This window comes from Grampus griseus (genome assembly GCF_964374135.1).
Source record: "Grampus griseus genome assembly, chromosome: 20".
Classification (NCBI taxonomy): domain Eukaryota; kingdom Metazoa; phylum Chordata; class Mammalia; order Artiodactyla; family Delphinidae; genus Grampus; species Grampus griseus.
Window position 1 is genome coordinate 48,321,801 of NC_139014.1, and position 20,044 is coordinate 48,341,844.

General features: G+C 54.9%; 1 protein-coding gene across 1 annotated transcript in view; it reads right to left on the reverse strand.

The window, feature by feature from the left end:
- PITPNM3 (PITPNM family member 3) overlaps positions 1-20,044 on the reverse strand; it is a gene marked incomplete at both ends in the record, with an annotated part of 81,069 nt that overhangs the window by 29,566 nt on the left and 31,459 nt on the right. Inside the window, one exon of the mRNA XM_082679466.1 lies at positions 10,749-10,796. Coding sequence (XP_082535592.1) covers positions 10,749-10,796 — 48 coding nt within the window. The remainder of the gene's footprint in view (positions 1-10,748; positions 10,797-20,044) is intronic.

Below are 20,044 nucleotides of genomic sequence, written 5' to 3' on the forward strand. Positions count from 1 at the left end.
AGATAGACCCGCATGGAGAAGGACACACACACGGGAGACAGGCATGGACAGAATCCTGGGATGGGAAATGAGTACCCTAGTCAGAGGGTGACCTCGGGCACCCTCCCCACGACCGCAAAATGAGGGGGTCAGACCTCATTCCCTCTTAGGAGTCAGGCAGTTGGAGATTCCATGAGTCCAAGCATGCTGTGTGAGCTCAAGCCTCCATGCGCAGCAGAATTAGACTCTTAGACCCTAACGGGACCTGCAGGCATGACGGGTGAGTTGCTTTGAGGGATGCCAGAGGAAGGAAGAGGAACCAAGAAATGGCAGGTGGCAAATGTCACCTGGATTTTCCAAGCGGTTGATTCTATCTAGAGAGCTTCATGTCAATTTCCAGGCAAGACCTGTTGCAAATTAACAAACAAGTGTTTGGGGACCCTTAGAAAAGGAAGCAATGGTCCCCCAGAGCCCTGATAGGCTCACTTGGACATCTCTGGCCAACCCCACCTCATTGCTTGTTGGGTAGGGTCACTGGGCTGGGAGCCCAAGGTAGCGCCAAGGGCTTAGGGCATCTGGGGAGGAGGGGACACTGGCAGAAAGACAAACCAGGTTGGAACCCGCAGCTCTCATAGCGGCTCAAGGAGTGCAGGTTCATGAATGGGGTCACGATGCGGACGGGACAGTGTGAAGCAAGGGAAAGAATGGGCCCGCGCTGGATGGTTTTAAAACTTTTTTAAAACAGTGAAATCTTTTGCCCAGTGAAATTTTCCTTAGAAACCCAATTTGCAGAACAGGTGAAAGTGAACGGCTCTGACTGAAAAAGGTTGGGGGGCCCAGAGCCCCGCTTCCTTACTCCCCCCCACTCTTGACCTAGGCAGCCACTGAGGGCTCCAGAGGACAATTAAAAAGCCACCAACTTTGTTCACCAGCCAGACTCCAGGCCACCCTCCTCCACGGTGCCCCAGCCCCTGGCTTTATGCAAAAACAGCAATCTAGGTGGAGTGGGTGGAGGGTGGGTTGGAGGCCTGATATTGGAAGAAAAGCACACCAAAATGTTTACAGGTGGTTTCTCTGGATGGTGGAACAATGGGTGATTTTTTTTAACCTTCTGCTTTTCTCTATTTTCCAATTTTTCTCTAGCAAACTCCTATTTCTTTTAGTTTACAACTATTTATGAATACATCCATTGAATGCACTACAAGCTTGTGTCGTGTTTACGATAAGAACATTTTCACCAAGCTACTACCCCTGACTCTGCTAAATGCAAACACTACAGACAAAACAAAGTGAAATGCCCTGCGCTCTGGGAGCTGACAGCAAATGAGGAAATGCACAAAGGAAATGACATGCTTATGGAAGGAAGGAACGAATGTGAAACACGATGAGTGAATCACCATCCTGCATTTGGGTTAAAAATCCAACTTGATATGACTTGCCAATTCCTCCTCCGTTGGTTATTGCCCAAACTTGTGTCCGGGCTGGAAGTACCAAGATGAATCAGATATATAGCAGGTGCCTTCAAGGATCTCTCAAGCCCCTAGGGTCACACGATCAAGGCCCACGTCATGTGACCCAGCCCAGTCACCTGACCAAAGGCTGCAAACTGCCTGAGCCAGGGTAATGGGACCCGCAAAGGTAGTCAGCCTCTGAGGCTGCGCACACTAGAGACCATGGAATGAGGAGGGGACGTCCCCGTCCTGCTCCCTGCAGCTCAGGTCACTTTGAGGGCACATCTGGAGCCCAATAACTTGGGCAGGAAAGCTGTGGAAAGGGGCCCAGCCTGGGGACGAGCAGGCTCTATGGGACATTTGCTGCCTGCAAATCCCAGCTGAGCCGTGTTTGGGTCACAGGAGCAGAAGACAGAGTCGGGATGAATGGGGGTGCGGATAGTTTCTGAAGAGTTCGGAATTTCAGCACAACTAAGGAAATGTTTACAATAGTACGAGAGTGACCCGTGCTGGCCCAGGGGCAGGGCATTCTCTCCCCTTCAGGAGGTTGTACAAGTGAGGAGTGTAAGTGGTCACTGGGCAGGGATGCTGGCAGGGGATGTTCATCCAGGGCTGTGGGATCTAGAGGCCGAGGCCCCTCCTATGACTCCGTAAGCCTTTCAGGGTCAGAAGCCAATCAAGTCAGCCTGGATTCATCTGGCTAATGAGGCCGAACCCCAGGGGCCAATTAGCCCCCCCAAGAGTTGCCTGTCCCCACCAAGTCCTGTCCCTTGCTAGGGTCTGGGCCCCAGATCCTGCCTCTTGAAAACATACTTTTGGCCACCCCAAGGGAGCTTGGGGATAGCTCCGAGGAGCCACTCCCCATGGGGGAACCCAGCATCCCCATCTTGAATCAGGCCCAGGGAAGGTTTCAGATATACAACCATAAGAACCTCTCCTGCCACTACACAGTGATGCTAGAAGGGCTTGGCGTCCCCTATCTGGTGACTCTCTGTAATAAATGCAGTCTTCCTCAGATGGGTCTTGAGTTTCTAGCCCTCGCCCGGTGTCTCAGGCAAACTTCACATTCATCCTGAGAGGACAGGGGTGCTCTGCCCATTTTACAGATGAGAAAACTGAGGCTCAGAGAGGTTAAGTGAAGGGGTGGGGATTTGAACCCAGGTCACCCGGCAAGGGCTCTTTCATCCTCCTGAAGCATCACCCCACAAAGGCGGGGGTTAAGAACGGGGTGGTCTTGTCAGTCTTTTAAATGCCTCCATACTGGCTCTGCCAGCAGAGCCATCCCTGGCAGGGAGGGAAAGGGGAAGAGAGGCGGTTATCAGGAGCAGAAGGCTGCCTGCACCTTTGGGTCCTACCCGCTAAGGAACCCCTGTCAAGCCTGCCCACAAAGGAACCCCAAAGCACACTCCCCGACGGTAATCCCCTCAAAATGAACATGGGCTCCAGAAAAGGAACGGGGCAGGGCCCCTAAACATATGAAAAGGTGCTCAGCCTTAGAACCCTAAACTGCAGGAACGCTCACTGAAATCACTCTAGAACGCCTTTTTTTCACCTTAGCAGTTATCAACACCCAGCCACCCAGGGTGTGGGAAAGCAGAGTCTCCTCATTCATTGCGGGTGAAAGCGAAAACCAGTACAGCCTCTGTGGAGGGCAGTTTGGCAAGGTCATGCCACATACAGAATGCCCTTGACCCAGCAATTCCAAGTCCATGTGCAAAAGGACATGGGTACAACAGTAACCACTGCCACACTTTCTAAGACATAGACAAGAGACAGAAAGCAACCTATGTGCCCATAAATAGGGGCCTCGTTCAATAAACTAGGCCACCGTGAAATATGACACACCCGTTGCAAAGAATGATGCCCTTCTGAATGTACTAGATAGTAAAATACTCCGGATATATTGTTATTTGAGAAAAGCAAGGTACAGAGTGGAAGGCACCGAATGCTCCCATCTGTGTGGGGTATATATAAAGATATATATAAAAATGAATATTTAGGGAGATGCTCATATATGCAGAGAATATCTCTGGAATGTTCTAGAAGAACCTAGTCACAATCATGGCTTCTGGGGAGAGGGAGGAACCCTCATCACCTTCATTCCTTTAGAAGTTTATAACATGTACATGTGCTATCTACTCAAGAGACAGATTAAAAATAAGAATTTTTTCAAAGGGCACATAGCAGGGTGATTAAAAGCCCTTTTGTCCCCAGGAGAAAGGGATTTGAGGAGACAGAGGTTCCCTGAGACTAAAAAGAGGTCCCCACCCTCTGCCCCAGGCTGAGGGGAGGAGACAGAACTAGGTGCGGTGCCCTCACAGCTTGGGGGACTCTCGCAAGTCCAGGAGGAGACAGAATGATTTTCACGGTCTGGCCACCCTGTGCCCCAATGAGCCTGGCCCCTAGGCAGACCAGGACGGAAGGGAGTAGCAGGCTGGGGCCCGGAGCCCCGCAGCAACCACGAGTGTGGATGGAGAGCTTCCTGCACACATTCGCACGTGCACACACTGTTTCCCCACCAGGGTGGCGGGAACGACCCCTGGGGGCTTTGGAACAAGGGCAGGAAAATGAGGAAAAGGGAACCCCCTGGAATCACAGAGGGGGCTCTGTCACGAGTCCAGCTGGATGGGTATGCAGAGTCGAAATTACAAAGGGGCTTATAGAAAAATAAAGGAAAAAGTGGTTCGTTCATGTATAAGTCAGTGGACTATGCAGTATGGTCTCCATTCGCCCCTCCAGATCCACCTCCACCATCCCCAGTGAGGCTGCCTCCCTGCCGGCTCACCACGGGCTGTCTCTCCCGAAGGCCAAGCTCCTGCGCAGGTGGGGCAGGGACAGAGGGGGAGGCTCTCCACGCAGCGACCTTCAGGGCTGGGAGTGGCCCAGGGCATCGTCCTGTGACTGGCGGGTTTCCTTTACCTGAGATTGAAGAAACCCCTGCTGGACTCTCCTCCAGTCGGGCTGCTCGAGAGCCTTCCTTTTCCTGCGAGAACCCCCGGCCGAATCATGACTAGACTCTAACTGCCCTACAAAAATCTTATCATGTCAGCCTACACTGTCCTTTCCTGCGGCTTCCCCATCCTGACCAAGGCCCGTGTGGTCTGCCCACAGGCCCGACTCTCCACTCACCTCTCCCACCGCTTGCCCCACCCTCTCTGAGCTCAACCACGTCGGCCTTTTTGACAGTCGTCAAGGATCCCATGTGCCTCTCGCCACAGGGCCTTTGCACATCCTGTTCCCTATGCCTGGACTCTTCCTCTCACCCTCTGTGCCCAGACAGTCCCTACAGAAACCTCAGTGTTCCTTACTCCTGGGGGCCTTCCCTTCTTACTCTCCTCCTCCAGAAAGCACCATGGCTTTCTGTGTCCTAGGACTAATCCTTATACTTTTAGTTTTGTGGTTATTTCATTTGTCTTCCCCTCCTCCAACCCCCAGATTGTAAGAGCCTTAAAGGCTGGAACTGGATTTGTTTTTGTTCCATTTTATCCCCAGAGACTATTAAGGTGCTGGCATATAAAAGAGACTCATTAAATATTTTTCAAACAAGCGAATGAACTAATAATTTGTTCCTATTCTGTGCCCCTACACGTGCCGGAAGCTGCACACGTCCCTGGCAATGCAGACGCGGCACAGACTCACACAGATGCACACGGAGCCTTGTGTAGATGACTGCACTGACGCTTGGACACACACGCTAACGCACACACACAAATGCGCAGGCACACGTTTCCCTGTGCGCGCACACACACACGAACGGACCGTGCCAAACATAGGCATACGCGCACGCACGCAAGAAAAGTGCTCCCAAGGCGGACGTCTGCCACCCTGAGCTCATTAAAGCCGCTAAACATAGCCCGTCTGCAGCTGTGCTCAGCAAGCTGCCCACACAGGCCAGGAAAAGACACCGGTTACCAGGCAGAGGAGTGGGGAGGCCAGCCGTGGGCAGGGGGCTGCTGGGGAGGCCGTGGGGCCGAGGGTATGCGGGAGGGGTAGCCCCTTGGCGGCTGGTCTGGCTCTTCAGAGCGGCTCCTCTGGTCCCTAATCCCAGACAGTGGGACGTGAGGTCAAGCCACACCCCCATGAAAGCATCCTCATCTTCCCCCTCTGCCTCTGTGGGGCAACCGCACAGGTCTTTCTGACAGTTATTGGGGTCCAGGAGCCAAGCTCAGTCCAGGACCAGGGACTGGAGCCAGGATACAGCCTGGGACAAATCGGGGCTCTGTGGGTGCCTAGGGTAGAGGCTCAGTCTGCGATGAAGAATCAAGGGTCCTTCTGGGGCCAGGATTGGGACTCAGTCTGCACCAGTGTCAAGGACGAGAGAAAGTTCAGAGACCCACTGCTCAGCCCGCTCTAACAAACAGGCGTGGCCAAGGGCAGACCCTCCCCACACTGCGGGCATCACTTGCTGCCCCCACCCCTGCATCTGAAGCCTGGCACTGGCCCTGAGAAAGCCATCTGACAACACGAGTGTAAGTCACATGTGCAGGTCGAGTTGTCCTCCACACAGACTGGGTCCCACCCGGAGGGCCCAAGAGCAAGTCCTCCTGTCCTGGAATCTGCACCCTCCCCCCGCCCCCCGACACACACAGGTGGACGTGAGGTAGAGAAAGTCTCTCCCACTTGCACTTTACTGTGCACATCCTGGACCCCAGGCTTTTGAGGGGCTCGTGGAGTTGGCTCTTGAAGGGGGTAACTGTGTGACACAGGGGACAATGGGGCACCTCCCCAGGTACCTGGGGTGACCAGAAAGGAGAAACTTCAGGAAAATGGGAGCTCAGACCAGACACGGGACTGAGCTCTGGAGATGGAGGGGCATGGAGACCTGTGTGTGAGCACCTTCCTTGGAAGGTTATTTACCCCTGGTCTTTATCTTCTCAGTGTGACACAGCTGTAATGATTGCAACCTTTCCCAGCACCCAGGTGGCCATGAAGATCAGTGTGCAGCGCCTTGCACACTGTGAAGCTGCTGAGAGGGGAAGGGAGGGGGGACGGAGAGAGTGAGGCAGCCACGGCTCTCCTGGGAGAGTTTGCTCCTCCCTGGAGATGGAGCCGGGGGACAGAGGAAGGAGAGTTACTACACCCACTGAGCCAACAGCTGTGCCCTCAGTCTCCTCTGTGATGACAGTAGGTCCTGGCAGGGAGGGGCGGACCCAGCTCCCTGATCCAGGAAGCGATGAATGGAGTAGAGGGCAGAGGCCGACAGGGCTGGGTCCCAAGGGACTCACTCTGGAGCCCCAAGTCCTTCCTACCATCTGCTGCGGAGCGGGCTGCTCGCGTCGCCTCCACGAGGCTGGATGCACTGCTCGAGTTTTCCAACTAGCTTAAGAGAAAACTGTGCTTGGAGTCTGCACGCTCCTTCTAGAAGGCGGTCTGGAAAGGAAGGGGAGGGCTGGTGGGGAAGGTGGGCAGGTAGGTCGTGTGGAGGCCGGTCTCGTCCTTTATTGGAGAGGAATCACTAGAGGGCATCAGGAGGCCACGAGGACAAGTCTGCCTCCCGCGAAGGTTTCTCTCACACTCTGGAGGAAGAACCAAAGTGGGAGAGACCAGAGGCAGGGAGGCCAGCACGGGAGGATGGATCCATCCAGAAGAGAGAAGATGGCGGCTTCAGCTGGAGAAGGGGTGGGGGATGGGGTGGGTGGAGGCATGAGAGATCTGCTGGGGGTACAAAGGATGCTCTCAGGGGTCTGATCTGACTCTGGAAGGTGGCAGAGAAGGGGAAGCTTAGAAGGACGCCCAGGTGTCTGGCGTGAGTTTGCGAAGATGACGCCATTCACTTTGCACAGAAGAACAGGAGCGAGGTTCAATGGGCAGGTAGTAAGCTCCCCGAGTCCTTACACCCAGCACCACGTCAGGTGCCAGAAGTGCTCTGTAAACGTGGGCTCTGCTGTGGAGTAGCGTGAACACGGCAGAGCAGCCAGACGGGCAGGCAAAGGAAACCAGGAGACAGAGGCAGCGACGGAAACGCAGAGAGCGCTAGAATGTCAGAGCTAGAAGGGGCTCTACGCACAGACGGGCCGGGAGGCCGGCCACAGGCAGGAGCTGAGGCTGCACAGCAAGCTAGCTGGAGGGGTGGGGGGCCCAGGTCTCCTGCGCCCCGGTCCGAGCCCCTCTCTCCCCTCTGCTTCCACCGGCCCCTCCGCACTGGCTCCCTAGGCTTCCTCAGGTCTGGTTCCAAACAGCAAGCACAAGTCAGAGGCAGCAGGCTGTCAGCGCACCTGTGCAGCTGCAGGTTGAAGGCTGGGCTGCCTGGGAGAGGAGGGAGGATTCCAGGACACCCCCGGAGTCCCCCACCCACGGTCACTGCAGACGAGGCCTTACAATCCCATGCCTGCACGTGAGCTGGGAGGCCCTGGAAGGCCCCTTTCCTGCACTCCCAGCCCTTGTGGCCAGCTCAGGAGGGCTCCCTGGGGACTCAGACTGTGACAGTGACAACAGAGCCAGCCACAGGACCAGCAGAGCAGGGAAAAGACTGGGCTCTGTAAGATGCCGAGATTCACCCCTGCGCCTGCACCAGGTGTTCCAAGGCTCATCCAAAAGCCAATAATAAGCGAGAACCACGCAATGCTTCCTATCTGTGAGGTGCAGACCTTGGCACCCACGTACGTTACCTCTATGCCCTCAGCGACTGTCGAAGCAGACATTACGATCATCTTTCCACAACTGAGTAAACCGAGGCCCAGAGATGTTAGGTAACTTGCCCAAAGAAGCACAGAGAGTAAATGGAGGAACTGGGCCTCGAGCCCAGGCCTGACACCTTTAAAGCTCAGATGCTATAGCACCAGTCCCAGGATTTTCTGACTCCTGGTCCAGGGCAATTTTTACCACTTCCCACCTTGTTTTTAGTGAGGTTTTGAAAACCGAGTGGAAATATCAAATAAGATGACATGCACAGAGGTGTGACATAAACGGCGGAGCGCATCATAACTGTCAGGCATGGCCATTATTCTGTTTTTATTCAGCGTCACAGACTTTTATTTTGCCGGTTTGGCATGACAAACACACATCACCATCAACCACCACCGTCATTCCATGAAAGAAAAAGTATCTGAATGCCATGATGTGTAGACACGGCCAAAGTGCGGGATAAGAAGCTCTTCTCTCAACTGAATGCATTCAACGTGATGGGAAAACACGTTACAGGACTGCCGTTTGTCTCGTTGTCAGAAATGCTGGGTTTGGGCTTGGCGATCACTGACCTCAATGACCCTTTCAGCTCTGAAATTCTCCCATGCATCTACTGTTATTCTTTACTACACAAGAATATCCTTAAGGAGGAGAAGTGGATGACAGCCGCCGGCAATCTCATTCTGACTAAAATTTATAACTGTGGTGTAAAAAACAGAAAACAAAAAGGCTTAAACACGCATTCTTCCCCAACCAGGTCCAGGAGACACCAAACGTCTGATCAATTCATTTGTGTCTGTGGAGAACAGAGCTGTGGTTTGGCATTTCCGAGACAGCCCCACGGCAGGTGGCCGTGTTTTTCACTTTGAGGCCGCTGTGGTTTCTTCTTCCTAGGGGCCCAGAAGGAGCGATCTGGGCTTGGTTCCTCTCTCACATTCCTGAGGAATGTGATCCTGTGTTAAGCTTTTATTTTATTATGTTTGACATCTCTGGGGGCAGCCTAGCTGGCCAGGGAGAGACTGCCCCTCCCAGGCCATGCGAATTCCTAGAGATAATAAACAACTCACTCTAGAACGCACCTTTCACATGCAAACCAACCAATCCTGGGTCCTCAGCTCCAACCACCTCCTTTATCTGACTCCCACACCCCAGGCCAATATCCGCCACCACCCCCCCACCCCCACCCACCCCCGCCCTAAATCACCCTGGGGCCGGGTGCCCGAGAACTAGAGACCGCCCCTGTGGCCCGGAGCCTGCGACATTATTCAATCCAGCCAGTCCTCAGCTGTCTCCCCTGCCCTGACGTGCCTTTCCCATGGAAAACACAATCCAGGCTCTGGGGCCAGGCTTGCCCCATGCCCCTTCTGCCCGCCTCACCCCCGCCCCCCTGACCAAACCTGGTGCTTCCCCCGTGGCCCCTGCCCTGGGGAAGTGTAAATAATAAATTCTTCGGTCCATGGCTTGGATCTCTCCCGTCTTCACTCAGTCACCTCTCTAAATTAAAATCCCTCAGTCACCTCTATAAATTAAAATCCTGTGGGTACATTTCAACACCCAGCCCCACTGCTGCTGAACTTGGTTCCTCACATCCTGTAAGGACACAGGAGAGAGACCTGCCCCCCTCTCTGCACTGCCCCTCCCCTTGCCCGGTGCACTTCTGGCCTGAGTCTTGTGGGGGGCACGCCCCTCTCAGAGACACTCCTGGCGCCCAGCCCCTGAGGGGCTTCATCTGTGAACTGCCGCCGGATGTTTGAAGCGTCGAAACCTTCTCCAAGGCCTGTGCACCTACTCAGGCCGTGGGAAGCTGGCGCTACAGGTATCCCTCCTGTTAGCTGACGGATGGAAGAGCTTGGAGGAAGAACTCGAGAAAGGCTTCAGCCTGGGGAGGGGGTGGGCAGAGTGGGCTGCAACCACAGACCAAAAGAGCAGGAGAGAGAAGGAAGGAAAGTTCTGAGCCCACCCTCCCCCAGATACACACATAGACCCCAGTCCCCAGCCCTGGCCTCGTACGGAACTCAATACTGCCAACAGCAAAGACGTCCGGCTCAGACAGTGCCCATCAAGTGCACCCCAAACCTCCAGGGAAGATGCCCTGGGGTCACTGTGCCAGAAACTGACATCTTTACCAAGTCTCTCCTGGGTCTAACCCTGTGCTCAGCCTCTTGAGAAAACACAGGCAGAAGGAAATCTGAGACGCCTGTATCATACGAAGGACACGAGGACTTGGGAGGTCCTGCTCTGCAGACAGGGCCTCTGAGTGGTGGGACGGAAGGATCATGACCCCTGGCACAGCCTCGGTTACCGTGTCACCAACTGTGGTTCCTGGGAGCTGTGTCACCCGAGAGAGATGGTCTCAATGGCTCAGGAGGGCTTGCTCCCCTTGCCGGTGCCCCCCTCTGCCCACAGGCAGACCACGCACAAGGCTGTCCATGGTTCCACCTGCTCTGCTGAGCTCAGCCTCCTGGCCCATCAGCCTCAGGCCCCTCCCTCTGGCCCTGACCCCCGAGCTGCCCAGCGTGTAGGAAGTTGGGAACCCGTGAAGCTCAGCTCCTGGGGCAGAGAGCGGCCCCGGCCCTCCAATCCCGTATAGTAGTGAAGACCCTACCACCTGAGTGGATGAGGGGTCCCCCGGCCCAAGGAGCTTGGACCCATCCAAGGTAAAGGAAAGACTCCTGGGGGCCAGGTTTAACTCACGTTGCTTCTCCTGGAGGATGCTGGATGTGCACGGCACGTTCGCTTCTCCTGCAGAAGAAGAGAAGAGAGGTGAGCAGACTCCGCATCACTGTCGGCCAGACCCTGGGAGGCCACTGTGGCCCCACTGGCCCCTCCTGTCCAGCTGCCCCCTCCTGGAGCCAAGGGCTGGAGGTGAGCACCAGGGAACCCCCAGTCCCTCACACCCTGCCCTGCCCCTGCCACGCCCAGCTCTCCGCTCTTTATACCCTTTCTACACGACAAAGCCCGAGCCCTGATGCCACTGCCTGGGGAGGCGTGTCCTGGCCACCTTCTCACCTCCGCCCACCTGCATAAAGCAGCCGCTTGTCTGGGGTGGCCCTTTTCTACATTTACTCTCATCTCTGAGGGTCACCGCCCCCTGCAGACAACTGGAAATCTCCGCCTCTAGGCCAGCCTCTAGTCTCCTAAGTCCTTGACCCACGCCCCCCACCGCCTCCTGGACCTCAGCTCAGCAGGTAGCGCATGCGCACCACGACCGCAGACAGCGTCCTGGAACTGCCCCTGTTCCCAAGTCCCCACCTCAGTGAAGGCACCACCTTCTCCCCAAGCCTGGGAATCACCCGTGACCCCTTTCCCTGCCTCGTCCCCACTTTCAGTCAGTCACAGAGTGCTGGGGCCATCTGCCTCATTCTCTCCTCCTTACTCTCTCCTTCTCCACCGGATTTGGACTCCCCAGTGGAAGGGGTTTCTGTGCTGTTCACTGGTGTGTTTCCAGGCCTAAAACAGTGCGTCTCAGTCAATAACTGCTGAATGAATAAATGAAACACACACACAAACACGTACACACACACACAAATACATACACACAAATACCCACAAACACATACACAAACACACACACACACACACCACTCCCCAAATACAGAACTCCATCCCGTCTCCCTGGACTATTGTAATAGCTCCTCCTTTTGATGAGAAGCTTTTTTCTATAATTATGAAAGTAACACAAGTTCCTTATGGAAAAGTTGAAAAACACCAACCAGCAGAGAAAAGGGAAAAGATTCCTTACAATCCCATGACTGAGGGAAAACTACTGGTCCCCATTCTATGTCATTCCTTCCAGGCTTCTTTCCATAAACATTTTTTTGGCCCAGCTGAGATCATATCATCTCTCTGTGGGCCAGGATTACGTCATTTATCTCTGTATCCCCAACAAATAGATCAACGGTTGGCTCGTGGAAGGTATCATCGATGATAAAGAAGCACAAAATACACTTTCTGTACTTCAAGTTGAAGCATGAATAAATAACTAAAGCTACGAAACCTCTGTAAACATCACTCCAACAGCTATAGAATGTTCTATTGAGAGGATACATCATGGTTGGCTTTTAAATTATCTTATTGGCAGAAAGTTTCAAAATTTCACCCTTATAATTACTGCTGCAAGGAACATCTTTGTGGCTGAAGCTCTTTCTGCCTGTTTTATGATTTCCTTAATATACAGCCACAGGGCTTCCCTGGTGGCGCAGTGGTTGAGAGTCCGCCTGCCGATGCAGGGGACACGGGTTTGTGCCCCGGTCCGGGAAGATCCCACGTGCCGCGGAGCAGCTGGGCCCGTGAGCCATGGCCGCTGAGCCTGCGCGTCCGGAGCCTGTGCTCCGCAACGGGAGAGGCCACAACAGTGAGAGGCCCGCGTACCGCAAAAAAAAAAAAAATACAGCCACAGAAGGAAAATTTTGGGTCAAAGGGTAAGAACATTTTTAAGGCTCGATGTTTATTGCCTGATTGCTTTCCAGAGAGGCGTATGTTCTGATTTACACACCCAGTCGCAGCAGAAGTAAGGGCTGCTCTTAACAGACGCTCACCTCCCCAGCATTTACATTGGTTTGTCAAATTTCTCTGCCTCTAGTTTCACCAGATTAATCTTTCGAAAACTGGCCTGCCCAGGCCACTCTCTTGCTCCAAGCCCTCCAGTGACTCGCCGTCATCAAATTCTCAGCCTGGCAAGCAAGCCTCTCTGTAAAGTGGCCCCTGCCCACGTCCCCAGCCTCTGCCCACTCCTTCCTGCCTCATCTCCACCAGCCAAATGACCTGAACACCATTAGGGCTCTTCCGTCTTTCTCTGTCGAACACGCTGTATCCTGTGGGCTGGGTGGAGAACCAACCCGAGGCCACCTCTTCCACGAAGACTTTGATCCCTCCTCAAAGGGCTCAATTCTCAGGACCTCTGTCCTCAAAGGTCAGCTCTGCATCCCAAGGGACTCACAGGGTCAGATTCAGCAAAGGCCAGTTCCCTTCCATCGCGAATGCTCCCCTCGAGCCCACCCCACCTAACTGGAAGGCTCAGAAAGGGACCTAAGCCAAACCCCAGGAGCTAGAAAATTCTCTGTGGCCAGAGTGAGGCTAAAATCTGAGAAGTGGAATCCCCGGGCCTCAGCTGACCTCAGCCCACTGAGAGCCCAGTCAGTTAGCAGTTCTGTCTGAGCCCCCCAGAGATCTTCAGCCAGGGGAGCCCCTTGGCATCAGGAGTCCTAGCCCTGGCTCTGTGGCACCATGTTTTGGGCCTCAATTATACACATCTGTTCAATGGAAGGTCTCACTCTACTCTGCTGAAGGGTCCTCCAGCTCTGCCAGGACAGGAGTCCAGGGCCAGGGGCACAGCACAAAAGTGGCCAGACTGGAGTCTAGGGCATGGGCCAAGCAATGTAGAAGTCACGCCTCCAGCCTGAAAACTCTAGCTAGAGGCACCTGCTCTAGCTAGTTGGCACCTGCTGCCCAGATGGGACCCTCTCTCCTGACCCTGACCATGCCGGCAGAACCTAGATACCAGGTCTGGTGTCCCCGGCTTCCTGAACAAGTCTGAAGTCCCCCCAAAAATGTGTCCACAGCTTCCCCAAGAACCCCAGTTCTCCAAGGAAGGTTCCAGGGCACAGAGAGAAGCCAGCTCCAGGCCTCTGCCAGGGGCCTTGAACGCCCTTCCTCGTGCAAAGCTGCCGGTCCCTCCCCTGCAGACTCAAGGGCAGCTCCAGTGTAGGAAATGCCACCACCTCCCCGCCAACAATCCAGGGGCTGATGGGCGACTCCCTTCCAAGGGAATGAACCATCCCAGATGCCATGCACCGGAATCCATTGCCCTGTTTCTGCAGCCTCTGCCTGCTAGGGCTGCCTTCATGGCTCATGTCACCTGAATCCTAATCTGTCTCCCTCCTCCATGGGATCAGGGCCTCTGGGCACTCTCAAAGGCAGGAGTAGGGAATGGAAAGAGCATAGACTTGGAGTCAGGAGGCTGAGATTCCCATCCAGGTTCCCATGGACTCGGACTCACTGTGTGACCTGAGGCAGGTCACTTTCCCTCTCTGGGCCTCATTCCCACAATCCAGTGTGGGTCCAGTGCTCTCTAAGGACCCTACAAGTACTGAAAGTCCTTGGTTGTACTGCATTTCGGTTAAACACTTGGACTCAAATCTTGGTAACCGTGTACGCTTGGACAAGTTACTTAACCTCTGCATGCCTCAGTCTTCTAATCTATAAAATGGGGACAGGAGTGCTACCTACCTCAGAGGGTTATTGTGAATATCAAATGATTAATGTGTGTAAACCCCTTAGCACACAGCCCAGCACACAGTAGCCATTCAAGGTGTGAGGAGTGGTCTTACTGTTGCTTCATTTACTTATTTACTTTTAACAACTGGCTCAAGACCTCATCTCTTTTGTCACCATCACGACTCCAGGTGGAGTCAGGTAGAGGTGCTCAATGGTTAGTGCTGGGTGCCAGCTCACAGTGCTCCCCGGGCCCAGGGGTCACGGCAGAGCCCGTGCTCCAGAGAGGCCCAGGTAGAGAACAGAGGCCTGGGCACCCTTGCAGAGTAGCCCCCCGACAGCATGACAAGGCGCCCGCAGACCGCTTCCCCGGGTGCCAGAGCAGCACTGATGCGGACAGAGCAAGGGAGATCCCACATCAGATGTCAGACGCGTAGGTCAGGACCGAACACGAGCGTCCTGTCTGAGCACCAGCTGAGTCCAGGGGGAAAGTCAGCTCCCGCCATCCAGCAGGACAGATGCCTCACATCGAGATGAAGACACTCACTTATAAAACCCCTCCTATTTCTCTATCTGCCAAGCACTGTGCCAGGGACCGTGGGGGACGCGGAGATGAAAAAGTCAAGGTGAGATGAGGGAGGAGGAGGGAGAGACTCGCTCTGACTGAGCGACCCTGGGGAAGGTGCGACAGAGCCATGACTTGAGAGCCTCGGGGCAAACATAGCTTTGACAGGGAGAGCACCGAGCAGGACATTGCAAGCAGCCAGCGAGACCCCGTCCGCAGCACGTGGAACCAAGGAAAGGCAGGTGTAGGGGAGCGGGGCCCGGGGCAGATAAGACAACTGCAGCTTGGAGAGGCGGAGGGGTTCACTAGCTCTTCCAAACCCGAGTCTCCCGCCATTTCTACTGTGCCCCAAACCAACTACATAATGAGCAGGGCCTAGTGCAAAATGAAAAGGCCCTCATTCAAAAAGCAAAAAAAAAAAAAAAAAAAAAAAAAACCTGGGGATTCCCTGACGGTCCAGTAGGTAGGACCCGCGTTTTCACTGCGAAGGGCACAGGTTTAATCCCGAGTCGGGAACTAAGATCCCACAGGCCATAAGGCCCAGCCAAAAAAGTAAGAAAAAAGAAAAAAAAAACTGTCAAAGGTACTAAAATACAGTTTTCCCTTTGTCCTTTCCTGACCTGTCCTGGTGTTTTTTATTTGCTACTTAATGTGTGCTTCCTCGTGCACAGGGATACCTGAGGGGTGAGTGTAGACACAGGTGCCCGGGGGCGCCCGCTTCTCAACGTGGCACCCAGGCACACGGGCCATCAGCTACCAGAGTCCCCCTCCCGCCAGCTGCTGGACCCTGGCACCGTGCCGTGACCGAGAGCAGGGAAGCTGGGCCGTGCGTCCACCCTTCCCACTGCCTGCTGCCCCGACCCCCCGGGCAGGCAGGTGACCCCCAAGGGTACCGCAGCCTCCGCATCAAAACACTCTAGGTCCCTGGATGGGGCGGGTGAGAGGCCTGCCCTCTCTGAGTCACCCACCGAAGGCACCGCAGCTCTGCCAGCCCAGGGTGGGGACAGCTGCTCTGTACTGACACTGGGCTCCATGCCTCTGACCCCAACCGTCCCGGCACCCAGGCCCCTGCTTGGGGGAGGACAGTAGTTGTCTCTGCGCAGGTGCAGGGAGGAGGAAGCTGGGTGGCAGAGGGCAGGAGAGAGGGAGGCCAAGAGCCTATCCTGGGAGGCAGGGAGGGGGTGGGAGGCGGCCCGACGCGTGAACCAAGCTCCCAGCCCCAGCACATGCTCCACTGTCCCATCGAGCGGCACTTACAAAACACAGAGCTGATGACAAAATCATTCAGAATTGAGATCATTAAACCCCAAGCCCCAGGCCTTTCAGAGCACTGGTCACAGCCCTGACAACAACACATACACCTCTGGTGTTCCTCTAGTACCTGCTCTGTGTCGGACCCTGGGGGAAGGGGAGGCGATGGGCCGGGTCTAGCCCATCACCTCCCTGTTCTCAGGCCAGGCCCTAGGAGCGACTCACCTAGACGGTTTACAAGATGCTGCTACCAAGCAATACTTCATTACCAGAAAGGAAATAGGATTTGTAGCCCAGGCAGGATTTCAGTGGGCAATAATGCCTGCTGGGGGAGTGGAGCTGGGTCATTAAAGCTGGGGGTAGGGGGGAAGCAGGGGTGCAGAGGCGAAAAGAAGCCAGGAGGGAATGTCACTGAGAAGCTGGAACGCAGGATTCACACTGGTGTCACGTGGGTAGAAGGAAGAATGCTGGGGAGGCCAGAGCCGGCCCCAGCAGTGCAGGCTTAGGTGTGGAAACCAGAAAGGCTGCCCCTGGGCTGCAGAGCTTGGGGTCTGCCCAGTGCTTTCCCACCTGTTAGATCACTAAGATCTCACACCTGTGCGGAGAAGGGTGCCTTCACAGAAGAGGAAGCTGAGGCTCAGAAGGATAACGTCACTTACCCAAGTTTATATCTGGTCCCTTTCAACACCCTCACATCTCCTGGGGGCGCTTCCATGACCTCTGCCCCCTATCGGGGGAGGGGCTTTCTAGAGCAGGGTCTTCCTGGGATGGCTCAGGCAGTGTGGGCGGTGCTTCCTGAAGTTGGGGTGGGGGTGGGGGGTCAGGGGCTGAGGAGTGGGGAGCAGGGGGAATGGAGAAGGGGTTGTTTGTAAGGGCTGCCGGGGAGAAGCATCCAGCCCCGCCGTCCCTCACAGCCACCAGCAGGCGAGCGCGGAGGAGTCCGCGGTGAAGCCGGCTTCCTGATTAGCAGGCTCCCCGGACGCGGGTGATTAACCAGATGTGCCGCTGCTTCAGCCACTGTCTAAATGAGACCCCACTTGGCCTACGCTCTCCAGGGCCCCTGGGCCCAACAGGCTCGCCTCAGCTGAAGCTTTCTGCAAATGCAGAAGCTGCCAGCAGCTCCCGCAAACACGACAGGCTACACAGGGAGGGCAGGGCCTCCGTCACCCACTGATCCCGCCTGTCCCAACCTCACACCCCCGCGCATCTGAGCCCCATCATTTCCTCCAAGAAGATGCTTCCATATCCCGTCCATGGTTTCCTGAGTGATTTTATATTTCCTCTTTCCAATCCCGTTCCAACAAACGGTGAGCTCCCCGAGAGCAAGAGAAGCAAAGTGTGTGGCCAAGAACAGAAACACTTTCACCAAACACCTGAAACAGGAGGATTGGGTGGCTGCTGAGGGAGCAATTCAGGCAGATGGGGCCTCGGGGAAGAAGGAATCGGGATTTCTCCTCCTGACATGCCAGAAAGGGTCTGAGCAGGCCCCGTGGAGCACGAATGGGGGCAACTGAAGCCCTGTGATCTGGCAGGCTCTGGCCAGCCTGGTAACTCAGCCCACGCAGTGGGGCTGAGAAGGAAAGACCCGCACGCTCCCCCCTGCTCAGGGTGCTCCCCACACGCTGAGCCTCTGCTGAGTTGCAAGGTCAAGATTCACCCTCATCACCTCTCACCCGGCCCATCACAACCCCCTCTACACTCATTCCCTGGTCCCTCCTATTATCTTCTGCATCGGCTTCCAGAATGATCTCTCTAAAATGCAGCTTGTCCCTCCCGCTTAAACTGTTCTGTGGGTCCCCGGGGGCACCCCTGATGTTCAAGGCCTTCCCTTCAGCTTCCCCACTCCTACCTCTTCTCCGAGATCCCCCCATCCCCCCGGTCACCCCCCCAGCCCAATGCCTAGCCTCCCAACTTCAGTCAAGACGAACTCTGAGTAGCTACCCAGATTTCCCTGCCTTCTCACACCTCCCTCTGGACCTTTGCACCTGCTGTTCCCTCTGCCTGCTGCACCCTCACGGGTCTGTCCAGAGCCCCGAAAGGCCTCCTTCATGCCTCACATCTCAGCTCTGGCTCCGGGTCCTTCTCTGGTCCCTCTGGACCTTGTTCCCACTCTTGTTAGAGTAATTAGCTCACTGGCCTGGAGCTGCCCCACCCCCAAGTCTGGGAGCCAGTCAATTCTGAGTCCATTTCTGAGTCACCAATGTGTCCCCAGCATTGACCGGCACAGGGTCCGACACAGAATAAGTACCAGTACGTGTGTCCTGAATGCATAAGGGAGGGAGGGAGGGAGGGCACGAATGCGCGATGAGCACCTCACTGCTTCCGGTTCAGAAAAGGAGGCAAAGTATCACCACCCAGAAAGGCACAGCTGTAAACAGACGGGTCAGCACTGCAGAGGCAGCCCACATAAGCAGTGCCGAGCAAGAGGGAGGTGCTCTGGGAGAGGCTGGGCCAGTGGGGAGGCCCCCTGGGGAAGTGCACAGGATTACGAGAGATGGAGAGGAAATCAGGAGAAAGGCGGGGCGGGGGGGGGGGGAGCAGGCAGAGCTCAAGTGGGCTTGAGAGTCAGCAAGCAGCCCCTGGGCATTTGGCTGGAACACAGCGTGAACGGAAGTGGGAGGTATAGCCTAGAAGTCATGAATATCGGAGTAGAGATAACCTGGAGATCGCCAGATTTAGTAATGACCTCTGACAGCCCCTGTGTAGCATCCCTCATGGTAGTCGTTCCAGGGCTGCTTGACTCCTGCAGGGATGGGGAACGTACTAACCCTAGACAATTATAATTGTTGGAAGGAAGGCTAGAACCAGGATGGCCTCACGTGCCAGGCCGGGGGCTTTATGCTTCCTTATTTTTTTTTTTTTTTTAATTTTTATTCATTTATTTATTTATTTTTTGGGCTGTTTTGGGTCTTCGTTGCTGCTTGTGGGCTTTCTCTAGTTGCGGTGAGCGGAGGCTACTCTTCGTTCCGGTGCGCAGGCTTCTCATTGCAGTGGCTTCTCTTGTTCTGGAGCACAGGCTCTAGGCGCGTGGGCTTCAGTAGTTGTGGCACGTGGGCTCGGTAGTTGTGGCTTGCAGGCTCTAGAGCGCAGGCTCAGTAGTTGTGGCACACGGGCTTAGTTGCTCCATGGCATGTGGGATCTTCCCGGACCAGGACTCGAACCCGTGTCCCCTGCACTGGCAGGCGGATTCTTAACCACTGTGCCACCAGGGAAGTCCCTATACTTCCTTCTGCAGCCAACAAACACCTAGTTGCCAACTCCATAGCAGAATGATATTACTGGATTTATATTTTAGAACCATCACAGTAGGATTGGATAAAGTTGGCCAACTGGCAACGAGATCCAGCCTTTTTCTCCTGTCCCATACCCCTAGAAAATGGCATTAACTATTTTGTATGAAGTAATCTTTAGTAGCATTGTAAAACAGGAAGGGATGTCCTGGCAGATCAGAAATTCTGAGGTACCCTCAAAAGGCAGAAGGCAGAGAGATCTGATGGAGGGGGTAGGACTGGCTACATAGTTTGTGGGGCCCCTTGTTCAAAATGACTAAGAATTTCAAGATGGTAACAGCAGAGCATAAACTCGAGTGTGAGACTCTGCTATGCATGGAGATTCGTGTGACTGCTAAGGTCAAATGCCCATAAAACCAGGCCAGGAGAGAGGAAACCATAACCTCAACCCTGTAAAGAAAGGTCTGGAGCCAAAGGTAGGGGCAGCTCAGAGGGAATGTCAGGGTCATGGGTGGAGAACACAGGAACAAAGGAAGGTTTTGCAACTGTCCGGGCTTCCATGGTAGAGAAGTCAGGTGACTGGGCTCCCCATTCACCCTGCCCACCAACTCCTGCTTGTACCAAGCAGAGGCATCTGTCCCCAGGTGTGAGAAGGGCTGAGTTTGAGGGACAGGACACCCTGCGGGGCTGAAAATACCCAAGAGGGGCAAAGCAGAAGCTAATGGCTCAAG